This window comes from Fusarium mangiferae, assembly GCF_900044065.1.
Source record: "Fusarium mangiferae strain MRC7560 genome assembly, contig: FMAN_scaffold006, whole genome shotgun sequence".
Taxonomy (NCBI): Eukaryota; Fungi; Ascomycota; class Sordariomycetes; order Hypocreales; family Nectriaceae; genus Fusarium; species Fusarium mangiferae.
Window position 1 is genome coordinate 879,194 of NW_024573926.1, and position 13,116 is coordinate 892,309.

Genomic DNA, 13,116 nt, shown 5'->3' on the forward strand with positions numbered 1-13,116 from the left:
TAATGGGAGTCAAGCATCGGTGATTTACCAAAGCCGTGGCTGGGCAATGTTGGCTCCGACGCAGTCTCTCTTAACCGCTGTTTTCGTATGCTCCGAGTCGACATACCGGTATATCTAATATATCTTGCTGTAGGTGCTTCATCATCTGAAGTCGAAGAAATTTTTATGTGCGGGGCATCAGCAAGGCACCGCAATATTGCGCCCAGTATTAATTCAGTACCTGGGCGTTACAGCTTGGTCATGATGGGGCACAATAATGAACTTGTACCCTCATCGGCCATTCATCATGCTGGGTTCTTGCATCCAATGCTTACAGCTGCTGGGTTGTTTCCTTGAGTGCTCGCACGGCGTCTCCCTCATTCCGTAAGGGGCCTCGATCTGGTTATTGGTTAGCTTCCTGTACCAGCATCTGTATTTGCTACTTCTCAACCTTTGCCTTGGTACTCAGGGAAGCAAAAGACTTCCAGCATTCAACAAAACACATATCAAATCAAGCGCAAAACCAGCAAAGCTGCCCTCGAGGAGCAAGAAAACACCAGACCTTGATACAGGGTGTTAAAATAAACTCAGCAAAAGATACCCTAAACTTAGTAAACGTAACCTAAATTTATGCAAATTTACTTAGGTCTTTATATCATTCAGGATCAAGGTCCTGAGTTTTCTTTCCTCCCCTAGGCTGCATACTAGGCTTCTAATAATATTCTGATAGTTTGCTTCTACATCCTCGAAGGAGGGGCCAAGATATGCAAGTCGTGAGAGGGCTTCCAAGTTCCACCAGCCATTCTTGTCTCCCCAAGGATTGGAGCAAGACAACGGTTACTTTCATTAGCTTCATGCCCCTAGTACTGGCCAATTGCTTTAACCCGAGACACGGAGGACGAGCCGCAGGTAGCTGGTTTGGAAGACGCAACTTTGGGGGCGGTTAGCGACGTTTCGAAGTCCGTTCAATTCTTGCCATTTAACTACCGCTCACTCATCTCAATGACAAACTCGGAGCGGTAAAGAGCCAACAACAACATAACAATAGGCTTTGATGTTGTAGGACATACAAATAATCATAAATAGAAGCAATATGAGACCCTGGGTCCTCAATTGCTCTGAATTCTCGTTGGCAGAAGCTATTACAGAGGCAATTCCTGCAATGCCAGGGGCCAACCTTGTAACAAGTTGGGATTGTTCAAGTTCTCGACGATCCGGGCCAGGTACCTATCATCCGCTCCCCGATAGGATACCCTTAGTAACTGACGATCGCTCTAAATTTTGTACAACTCATACGACCAGCACTGGTTGGAATCATGCCTGTCTGTATTAAGTTAAGTCTCGAGACAGCGCATAGCTCGGGAGTCGATACGAACAGCAGCGTTCTCTTAGTTTGCGATTACGTGTCCGCCATGTATGAACTAATCGCCTTGTTAAGATATAAATTGCAACAGCCGGATCCATGTGAAGTCCTACAGGTTTAAGTTCCATCGGACATTATTTCATGTTCACATGACATGATTCTCTTCTCCGTTCGCAGTCGACGAGTTGGCCATATATGAGCCATTGTCATGGCTCTGGTCCAAGTTGGCGGATACCTGCAAGTACTGTTGGGTAAACTATACCGTCAGTTGTGAATACATGACGGGATATCTCAACATTCCCCAGGCCTCTTCAAAAGCCACATCACTGACCATTACGTGTGATGCAATGTTGTAATCCCTGTTGGTCGTCTGAACCGAGGCCACAGCACTATGCCTCAAGAGGATGGAGTGTGCCATCTTCAGTCAGTACCTGCAGTAGCTGCCAATGCACCACGAGAAACGCTGTATCAACCTGCAGCAAGCGTGGTAGCATTTGACGTGATGGTTCTCTTGATATAATTCATCTAATGGGCGGGCAGACGTGATACAATCTTTGAACGGTGTGGGTGCACTGCAACAGTATAAATGTCTCAACATGGTTTAAGAAGGTTCACTGGTTGGTGAATCGTAAGCTCACCTGAAAACAAGCAGCATGTTGACTCGGTCGTTAATAGAATCAGCTCTTATGTCATATCAAAGTGGAATTGAAGTGCTATAGAGGGGCAGGTGGAATGTCACTGCTCTTCTAAGAACTTCTTCAACTACCGGGAGCAGCCCTCATGCGTCGGGATTCTATCAAACAACCAACACGTGTATTTGTGATTGTTGTCGTTTGAGTCAGACGCTGGCTGTCTCCGGGATACATCCAAACACACGTAAATATGGTTCGACACCATTTTAAAGGCAGTATTGTAGGGTAGGAAGCTTCAGGCCAAGTATTATAATAGCTGACATACCTACCTAGGTAATGGAAAAACTTCAGATCCGAGTCTGAGGTGTCCGTGTGGCTGCATTCAAAAAAGAATTATATATATTCATCATCCATTGGATAGTGGCTTTGATAGCGTACGTATAGCGACAGATTGACGGATAATACATCTCAAGGTTCGAACATCCTGGCATTAAGCCAGCTTGAGGGCCACGAACCTGACAGGCAGGCAAACTTACACAAAATTCCCACAATTGTTTTAAACCAAAAAAAAACTGTAGTTGATAAAAAGGCTGAAGATATCACCATATCTACTTCACAATGTACAACCTACCCCGCTTTCCCCTTTAAAACCTCGCCTTCTCAAAAAGGACTGGTGCCCGCTGCTTCGGACAAGCTTCGCGTAAATTCTAGGTGTCTCCGTTAGCATAGGTAGGTTAGTAGGTAATCCCTGCACCGAGGAAAGGTGGCCTACTGTACTTCGTGGGGAGAGGTCGCGGTCTGGAGAAACTTCCACCTCACCCTCAACTTTGTCCATGACAATTCATCTTCAAATCTCAATCATCTTCTTTGAGTCCGTCATATTTTCGGTTCACGGTCTCTAGCACAGCTCTGGTTCTCCCTTCTGGTTACCGGTTTCCATCGTCTGCTGTCTCTTGCACAATGTTCTAGAGACAAGACTCGTCAATACATCTGATCATCCTCCTCTATCGAACCTCACATTTTTTTCAAGACCTTTATTTGGCCGCAAGCTTCATTGCTCTCGTAGCCAATTGAACTCGGTGAGTATTTAATACGCAAAGCTCTTGCATAGCACTCCCAATTCGATTTCGATTAAATCTTTCTGACATCCAACATCAGTTCATCTGCCACCAATACCGACTCTAGCTAGCTACACCATTCGAAACATTAAACCACGCTTACAATGGCTTCCGAAGCTCCCACCAACGAGCTCTCCGCTGCTCAGAAGCTCATGCAGAAGCACGCAGAAGCTCCTCATCATGTTACCGTCGAGGATGCACCTGATGAGGATCTTCCCATCCGTTCTTCTGCTGAGGCCTCTAGCTCCGCCGAAGCCCCGGCTCCAGCTCCCAAAGCAGCTCCCAAGCAGGCCGCTGCTAAGACTCTCGATACTCAGTCGCATGAGCTGTTCCCCGAGCTCGGTGGTCCAAAGGGTAAGGCTGCCAATGTGGCGCCCATCTGGGGAGCTAAGACCGCGAACGGTGCCGCCTCTAATGGTGGCTCTCGTTCGTCTACTCCCGTCTCTGGTGCTGCTACCCCTAACAAGCCATCTATGTTCATTCCTGGCCGCAATGTCGAGTCTGTCACCCTGGATCCCCAGTACATCCTGTCTCGTAGCCAGCTAAAGAGGCCCATCCCTGATATCATCAAGGATCTCAACCGCAAGTCTCGTGCCACCCTTTCGATGAACACCACCGCCAACGGCCGCTACAAATTTGATGCCACTGGTCCTCAGGATGTCGCTCAACAGGCGATCAAGGATCTGGTCGGTCAGATTGGTACTCGAGTAAGTTTTCGTGTCTCCTATTCACGAGCTAAACTAATACTTGCTAGACTGCCATCAAAGTTCCCATTCCTCAGTCAGCCCGCGCCCACGTTATTGGTAAGGGAGGATCCATGATCAAGCGTATTCAGGAGACGTCAGGTGCCAAGATTCAGCTCCCCAAAGTCGACGAAAGCAACCCTATCGATGAGGAGGATGACGATGCTACCATTGATGTGACTGTCGAGGGTAATGCCCTCTCTGCCGCCGATGCTCGAGATCAAATCCTCAAGATTGCTGAAGACCGGTCTGCCAATGTCCAGACTAAGGTTCGGGGCATTCCTGCTGCATTCTATCCCTTCATTGCTGGCCAAGATAATGCATTTGCTCAAGCTCTTGCGCAAGACAGCGGTGCGGAGGTTCGCATACCTCCCCTGCAGGCATACTCTACAGGGCCCGCTGCTGTTACTGCCAACCCTGGTGAACGACCTATCTTCGCCCCTGCTGGCAACGAAGATAACCATATCCAGCTTGTTGGTGACCGAGCTGCAGTGCAAAAGGCTCGCGCCGAGATTGAGCGCCGAGTTGCCCAGCTCCACAGGGAACTTGCTGCCGAGCAGCTGTCTATCCAGCGTGGCCGCCACCAATTTATCGTGGGCGACCGAGGTGTTCCCGCTGAGCAGTTCTTTGCCGATACTGGCTGCTCCATTCTTCTTCCCACTGATGAAGATGATGACGTTATCACCGTCATTGGACCCGCTGACGAGGTTGCTTCTGGTCTGGAGAAGGCCATGGATCTGGCCATGGGCATGCAAATGTCCAACTTGGATATTGCTCGATTCCACCGCAACGCCCCAGGCGGCGCTGCGGCACATGCTAGCAACGTGACTCGATATCTCCGTCAACGCAAGGAGATCGAGCGCCTGGAAAAGATCTACAACACTCATATCAACACTCCTTTCTCAGAAGGAGGTGCACTTCCTTGGGAACTTTACTCACGTGAGGGCAAGAACGCCATTCGTGCCCAGTCCGAGATCACTGGCATCGTCAATGCTCAGCCTCCCTCTCGCATGAGCGCTATCCCCGTTGATCCTTTCTTCCACCAGCACCTTCGTAACAACATTTCTCGTCAAGTGAAGAATGACTATGGTGTCCAGGTTGTTGTGCCTGAGGCTTCAGAGGGCAATGTTCCTGTCCTCCTGGTGTTTGAAGGTCCTGATCCCGCCAATGGTCCTTATCAGCTGCCTAGCATCAAACCAACAGATGCCGAGATCCGTGCTTTTAAGAAGGGGCTCGAGGATGCCCAGAAACACATTCTTGAGCTGATCAACAAGCAAGAAGCTATCACTAGCGCCGAGCTTGATGTCCCTGCCAAATACCATGAAAGACTTAGACGTTTCATTAAGAAGGAGCAGGAATCTCGAAAGTCGGACCAAATTCCCGTCCGTGTCTCGAAGAATGGAACTCGCATCACCCTTAGAGGACCTGCTTCTGCTGTCGAGTCCCTTGCTGCCAAGTCCAATGCCTTTGTCGAGCAAGAGAAGGAGGACGAGAAGGAGCGAGGCTTCACACTGTCTTTTGATTTCCCTCAGAAGTTTGCCAATCACCTAATTGGTAAGGGTGGCAGCAATATTCGTGAGCTTCGAGACCGTTTCGACGTTGAGATTCAAGTCCAAGATGGCAAGGTTGAGCTCAAGGGACCCAAGGCCAAGGCCGAGACTGCTCGCTCTTATATTCAGAATCTCGCTCGTACATTGGCAGATGAAACAAGTCACACTCTGAAGATTGACCCTAAGTATCATAGGGAGTTGATTGGGGCTCAGGGAAGCCAGATCAATCGGCTGCAGACTCGTTACAAGGTCCATATTTTCTTCCCTCGATCCGCAAAGCCTGCAGACGATGAGCAGTCGAATGTTGACGTCGAAGAGGGTGCCAAACCTCGTCGACAGCAGGCTCCTGATGAGGTCATCATCCGAGGTCCCAAGAAGGGTGCTGACGAAGCTCGGGATGAGATTTTCTCTCTTCACAAGTACCTTGAAGAGCATTCGGCTACCGCCACTGTTGCTGTGCAGCAGAAGCAAGTCGGATCTTTGATTGGACAGGGTGGTTCCGCTCTGGATGAGCTTCGCCAGGCTACTGGTGCTCGCATTGATGTGCCTCAAGACCGAGATACCGACATTGTCGAGATTCAGATCAAGGGTACCGCCTCACAGGTCGCCAAGGCCAAGAAGGTTCTTGAGGAGAAGCGGGCTGTCTTCGACGATACTGTAGTCCGAACTCTTGATGTTGACAAGAAGTACCATAAGGCTCTCATTGGAGCAGGCGGTAAGTTTATGCCTTTTATGTTTATTCACACAATAACTAACTGTTACAGGCTCCAACCTTCGCGACATTGTCGTCAAGGCCGGTGGCTCTGACGACCGACGAGAGCTTGCTCGCACCATTCAGTTCCCCAAGCAGGAGGCCGATGGAAACACTATCAAGATTGAGGGTCGCACTGATGTTGTGAACAAGATCGTTGAGCGTATTCAGGAGATTGTTGGTGAGCGTGAGAGCCAGGTCACTGAGATTGTGGATGTTCCTATTGAGAACCATCGTTCGCTCATTGGCCGTGGTGGCGATACAAAGCGCCAGCTCGAGTCCAAGTTCACCGTCTCCATCGACGTTCCCCGCCAAGGTGATGGCAAAACCGGCGTCAAGTTGACAGGCCGCCCTGAGAACGTGGCCAAGGCCAAAGAGCACATCCAAGGACTTGTCCAGCAGCAACAAGGGGAGACCATCCAGGTCCCTCGCAACCTTCACCACTCCATTTCCAACGGTGGACAGTTCTTCCGTCAGCTTCGCAACAACTACTCGGTCACTGTTGATCATGCTGGCCAAGCTCTGCCCGCTAAGCCTGACTCTTCTACTCGCTCCAACGTCGGAGCACTCCCTCTGATCACTGATGACGACGATGCCACATCCGAGGCACACTCGTGGAAGGTTGTCCAGATTGATGCTGGTGATGATGGCGATTTCCCTTGGGTTCTGCGCGGTTCATCTGAGAACGTAGAGAAGGCCAAGGATGCCATTGCCAAGGCTCTTGAGCAGGCCAAGAAGAATGATGCTACAGGTTATCTAGTTCTCCCGGACCCTCGAACCTACCGACATGTCATTGGTCCCAACGGCTCCAAGGTCAACTCGATCAGAAAGGAGAGCAATTGCAAGATCCAGGTCCCCCGTGACCAAGCCAAGGACGAAGCCATTGAAATTATTGGAACCAAGGATGGAGTTGAGATTGCTAAGAATCTAATTCTTGAAGCTGTGCGAGAGGGCAGCAGCAAGGCCCGGGAGTAATGATTGGGTTGAATTAGCCATTCCTGAACAAATTGCAATGGTACATGGAGTATTCATGGAGAGAATGGATATTCGCTGGGAAAAAGCGTAGTTACCAATTTAATAACAACCAAGAATAATGATTAGATGCCTTAATCTTTCTCAGCTTACCTGACTGAACGTATTGTGAAAATGTATGTACTACAGTCTCTTATTCGTTTTCGGATAGAGTTGCGATCGCATGGAAATTAAATATGCTATCACGTGAATGTCTTTCCACCCAACGGAACACCACAGCTAACATCTGAACGTCTAGCACACCGCCCTTAACTCTTTATCGCATTGTGTTAATATTCGCAGGATTGAATTTGCCCACCGCGAATACCATATTCCAAAAATTGAGCTGTATTCCATCTAGATGGGCTCCCAATTGTCGCCGGCGACAGCCCCCTGGGAGGGAGTCTCGGGTCAGGAACAACTTTTTGTTCTGATCACAGGTGCCAACAGGTTTGCTCAAAAGCTCCAGGCTATAGGGAGCGACAGCTAATGCAACTCAAGTGGTATCGGTCTCAGTATTGGAGAACGACTTATCGACGAATTCCTTGCTACACGCTCTTTGCGCTCCCACCTCATCCTCATCCCTACCACACGATCCAAGTCCAAGTCCTTACAAACGATCCAAACCCTTCGTGGCTACGCCAACAAGGCTGCGCAATCTTCTACAGCACTACGTTCGCGGGTTGGGAGTTCATATCGCTGGGAAGATACCATTGCGCGAATCCATGTTCTGAGCTTGCAGCTTGACCTGTGTGACTTGCGCGGGGTGTATACTTTCACAAATGCTTTGCTACGAGGCCCGGTAAGCAACCCTGAGGGGCTGCAGGGCGAATATCTACGAAATGTACGCATTCCTAGGCTGGATACTGTAGTATTCAATGCTGCGTATGGTGGATGGTCAGGGGTCAATTATCCCAAAGCTGTATGGACTATCTTGACCCAGGGGTTGGTGCAGTCTGTTACTTGGCCAAACTTCAAGATGGCCCTCCCTACTGCTCTCTTGAACGAAAAGCGCAACTACAATTATGTGAGTCAGAGCCGCAGCAACTCGAAGATTTCACCCAATGACTGAATGCAGCCTAAGGAACCTTTACTCGGCGAGGTGTTTACAGCCTGTGTTTTTGGTCATTATGTATTGGCCCATGAACTTCTTCCACTACTTAGTCGACGATACGAATCCGAAACACCCGGCCGTCTTGTCTGGTCCAGCAGCCTTGAGGCCGTCGACAGTGTTCTCGATATGTCCGACTTCCAGTGCTTTAATGGTAAAGGCCCATACGAATCCGCTAAACGAGTCACCGACATCCTCTCCCTCACTGCAACTCTTCCCGCAGCCATGCCATCTTCCAGCCGTTTCTTCACTCCCGACGACCCCAGCGAGGCCCGCGATAAACCCATTCGACCGCGCATGTATCTCACACATCCGGGTATTGTTGCCAGCACCCTATTCCCGGTTCCCTGGTTTCTGATGTGGGCATATGAACTTGCTCTTCTGATCAGTCGCTGGATTGGTTCGCCCTGGCACAACACAGACAGCTATACCGGTGCCAAATCCCCTGTTTGGATTGCGCTCCAAGAGCAATCTGCGCTTGATGAACTAGGTGCCGAGCGCATCAAGTGGGGCAGTAGCTCGAACCGTCACATGCAGGTCGAAGTTAAGAAGACAGAAGTTGAAGGCTGGGGTTGGGAGGGCAAAGTCGAGGATGCGGCGGCGCTCGAATCGGACACCGCTGTTGGTGTTTTCAGGAAGACCATCGGGCGAAAGAGGGGCGCTAAAGACGTGACCAAGGAAGATATTGTGAGATTCGAGGAACTGGGCGCCGAATGCTGGGAAAGGATGGAGAACATGCGACACGAGTGGGAAACCATTCTTGGGGTTAAAAAAGCATAGAGAAAAAGATCTCATCGTGGTTAATGGATCCAATCGGCGTTTAACTAAAAAGGAAACGGGTATATTGCGACAATGACAGGCATATATAAAAGCCACAGAAGACGGTATTATTAGTTGCTCTCAAAGTCATAGCTTGGGAAACCATACGTCAGGCCCATGTCGCATTCAGTTCGAAATCCAATCATGCGTTAGTCGTTACGGTCGTGTCCGACCGGTTTTGTTCATCTGAGCGAACACGTCGAAGCATCGTCTTTTCTTTCCGGCCAAAAAGCCCCAGACACAAAGGCAAGGGCACTACGGCAAGAGCCACAACTGCTTGGAAGATCAGGGCATTCTTCATGTTCTTCGGAGGGCTAGCACCCTTATCGGCCACGAGCGCATCGCTAATGATGATGAAGATAGCGCCGAATAGCTGGCCACCAGCCCACGCCAAAGTTGAAGTGATTTCGGGACTGAGTGGGTGGCTAAGTTCGATGAGAAATTCGAGTGCGATAGGCACCAACGAAAAGGAGGAGGCACCCAGAATGGCGAGGACTACGTAGGGACCAGCAATATCCTTCGTTTCAGGCATCCAAACAAAGACTAGGTAACTGACGCCAACAATGGGGACAAGAATCTTGAGAGTCAAGAGGAAACTCTTCGTGCGGTCGATAATGGGTGACGAGATAGCGGAGGCGATAAGACCAACAACAATAAGTACAGCACCGCCGATGCCAGCTTCGTCGTCAGAAAACCCATATGGCGAGAAGATCTGATTGAGAAGTGAAGAAATCGAGTTGAAGAAGCCGACATATATGGAAAAGGGAACAAGGATCAGCCAGATCTCGAGAGAACGACTCAAAACCCCAAAGGATTCACGGAGACTGAGTTTAGGGGTCTCAGCTGCGGGACCAACTGGTGAAGGAGGTTTGGCTGGAACGGCGAAGGCAGGCACTGCACAAACCGTTGACTAGAACCGTTAGATATGGAGAACAAGAAACTCGTAGGGCACATACAATGATGGAGATGTAGAGGACCATGTTTGACACATCACCAGCCTTTTTAACCATGAGTGGTGTAATTAGTTGGCCAAATGCTGCACCGAAGGGGTTGGCCAGACTTGTCAGAGCTGTTGCAGCGACACGTCCACGGTTAGTGAACCACAAATCCGAGTATCGAGTTGGTGCTGCAAGAATAAAAGGCTGGGCAAATCCAATGATGATCTCTCCGGCCATGGCATAGGCGATATTTCCACCACTGGACTTTGTAGAACCGGCGTATCGAATCCAATTGCCGATGAGAATGAGAACGGCGGCTGTCATGAAGGCCAGCTTCGGACCCCGATGGAGGATGGCAATGCTGATGGGGAAAACAGCCACAAATGCAAGGAAGAATGCAGTGCTGATCCAGTTGATGGTAGATTCGCGTACATCATAGTATTCGGCAGCCTGTGATGCTACTGGTGCAAAGGTCATCCACTATCGTTCTTCTGTCAGCATATGCATCTCATTCGATTGGTGGTGTGGGAACTCTAAACCTACATCCCACGACACAATAATATTCATCAGCGTCAGCTGAGCGAGACCAAACCAACGTCGTTTGTAGGTGCGATACTCTGTCGATACTCCTTGGCGAATGCTACCCTCCTCAGCCTCGACATCTACCTCGCCCTCGCCTGTTGCTCTGCGCTCTTGAAGAGTGAAGTCCCTTGAGCCGAGTTTCTGCTTGCGCCAGAAGCGGCCACCAACACCGTCGCTACTCATGATGCCGAATGAACCAGGGAGTTGTCGTGATCACTTGGATTCTGGCGTAAGTGATTTCTGTCAAGACCTGAGGGTGGAGTTGAGAGGTTGGATTGAGGACATGCGTTTCTTTCGACTTGCGATATTGAAACGATGATGCGTGACAGGGACAGGGATACACTGAGCAATGGCAGTGTCAGTCAGTGCCAGTGTCAGTGTTAGTTTCAAGAAGAGGTCCAGTGAGCAAGGACGTCCTCATGCACTGTCTGACTCTGGTAGCAGCAGATATATGCAAGAGGAGACCGTGATTCAGCACTGATAGAAATGTAGGTAAAGGTATTTAAGAAAAGGAGTCGAGACAGAGAATTGACAACTCCCGCGCCAATGGTGTTTATCACCTCACTTGATTCAAAGTCGCCTCACTGTGATGTCGCTGTCCTCTGACCGAGTCCTTGGATTGTTGGTTCAACCTTGAACTTATTACTTGACGTTTACTGGGATCCTCGCCTCGGCCGGACTTTAGGGGTACTTTGATTGATGGGTCGATCGCGGATTGTGGGAGGGTTTCAGCTTGGCGATTCTAGCGGGCTTATAGATGCATTGTAGCTGTTGAGGAGAGTAATTGGGCGACAAGTGGCGGACGAGCAATAAAGAGATAAAGATCTTATATGATCCGGGAGAGGGGGAAGGGAAACGGTTTAATTGAATCTAATCTACCTTGGAAGGAGGACGCTGAAGTCAACTGCCATTGCCGTCAACCGGAATCTTGCCATCCACAAGAGGAAGTCCGTGTGGCACCTTTGCCATCACCTGCCTGCCTTACCTGCACCTTCAGTCCTTCACAGACATCTGCATCGAGGACAGCACGCGACGCTAGCGGTAACGGCTTCAAGCTAGGCCTTCTGATAGGCCACTACCGGTTCTACAGCCCAGGATCAGAAACGCCCTAGCTGCAACATCCATCTCAAACTTCAACCAACCGAGCGTAGATTATTTACTAACTTGATATAGCACAGGCCGGTACCACCTTTACTCGTGTTGGTGATCTTTCTGCAAAGAGGCAATATCTCCTTTTAGTGTTGATACTTACTACTAGAGACTATCGATGCTAGTTTTGTATGAGACGGAAGCTTTGACGTGCACATCATGCTTGCTGTGGTCTAACAAATTACAGAGGCTGTTACAATTTTATGCTTCTATATTCAACCTCCTCGTATCGCCATCTCGAACCCTTCCAAACAAGGAATCTCAAAGCGAGCGTAAGTAAGATCCAAGATCCAGGATCCGGTAAAGTTCTAATGCAACCACAGCATGCAACCTAACTAACCAAGCCAACTGAACGTTATTACTTTTAACCGAGTTCTGTATGTCTGCGGCGTTGCTACAAGGGGTTGGTATTGGCTTTTGAAGATCTTAACGAAAGTCAATTAAGAAGAAGTATATCTAACATCCCCAGGTTTTAGTAGATTTCTTCTAACCTTTATTGACCCTAACTAAATGTTAGAAGTTTGATAATGGTAGTCGGTAGTAAATCGAAGGTCTCATGATTTCCGACTTAGACAAATGATCTGATTATTATCAAGTAGGACAGAAACTGTTATCAATGCATGGATACCTAGAATAAGAAGAACTTGCTTGTAGGCCACTAAACGATGCGGGGTTTCCAATACCTCCAACTTTGTTCCAGGACCCTGTTCCTAACACTCCAATGCCTACAACGCTCAGAACGATGAGCCAAAATGTGTCACTCTAACTGTGCCGTGTTCCGATATCCCACCAATCTATTCTTTTTCGTTCTGATCGCACCGAGGTGTCACATGTACTATTTAGCAAAGGAAGAAATAGAAGTGAGGGGTGATAGAAGGTTTGGCGTTACAATATACCCATGCATTATCTAGGTACACAGGCAATAGTCTTTGCCATGGAGAGAAATATTTTATAGCTTATTTATAGTAGCACCGGCCTATTGTAAGCATAATGCTTAGATAACATCCTCAAAGGAGGTTGCAATCACTATGTATCGTTTCTTTCTTCTACAGGAGATTTGGGGGTTATGCCAACGAGAATCTTCCGAGGCTATTTTCACGGACAAGAACACACGCATACCAGTACATCCTCACGGCAAGACTCTCTGGTATGTCAGGGAGAATTTAGCCTAACAAACAGGTCTCTAATACTTCTCACCCTTCTCATCAGACCTCACGATGGCTAGCAGTTAAGCCAAACATGGTGACAAGCTAGTCCATCTTGGTTACCAGAACAGCTGCTGTGCGACGTCGACCTCTATGAATGATAATAAGCTCTGGCAGTTGGACATGCGCAATCCTTGTCGAGTCAGGTAGGTGCAAAAGTCAATC

The 13,116-nt window shown here is 48.9% G+C and overlaps 3 protein-coding genes across 3 annotated transcripts; 2 read left to right on the forward strand and 1 right to left on the reverse strand.

The window, feature by feature from the left end:
* Positions 1-3,196: 3,196 nt before the first annotated feature.
* Positions 3,197-7,111, forward strand: FMAN_03022 (related to SCP160 protein; the record flags this gene model as incomplete). The annotated part of the gene is made up of 3 exons (XM_041831788.1): positions 3,197-3,799; positions 3,847-6,100; positions 6,150-7,111. The coding sequence occupies 3 exons, from the start codon at positions 3,197-3,199 to the stop codon at positions 7,109-7,111; spliced, it is 3,819 nt and encodes a 1,272-aa protein (XP_041682316.1).
* A 397-nt stretch (positions 7,112-7,508) lies between these two features.
* On the forward strand, positions 7,509-9,038 carry FMAN_03023 (uncharacterized protein; the record flags this gene model as incomplete). Its single annotated transcript, XM_041831789.1, has 3 exons — positions 7,509-7,597; positions 7,649-8,174; positions 8,226-9,038. 3 exons carry the CDS (start codon positions 7,509-7,511, stop codon positions 9,036-9,038), a joined length of 1,428 nt encoding a protein of 475 aa, XP_041682317.1.
* Positions 9,039-9,219: 181 nt separating this feature from the next.
* Positions 9,220-10,780, reverse strand: FMAN_03024 (uncharacterized protein; the record flags this gene model as incomplete). The annotated part of the gene is made up of 3 exons (XM_041831790.1): positions 9,220-9,987; positions 10,034-10,495; positions 10,559-10,780. The coding sequence occupies 3 exons, from the start codon at positions 10,778-10,780 to the stop codon at positions 9,220-9,222; spliced, it is 1,452 nt and encodes a 483-aa protein (XP_041682318.1).
* Positions 10,781-13,116: the final 2,336 nt, after the last annotated feature.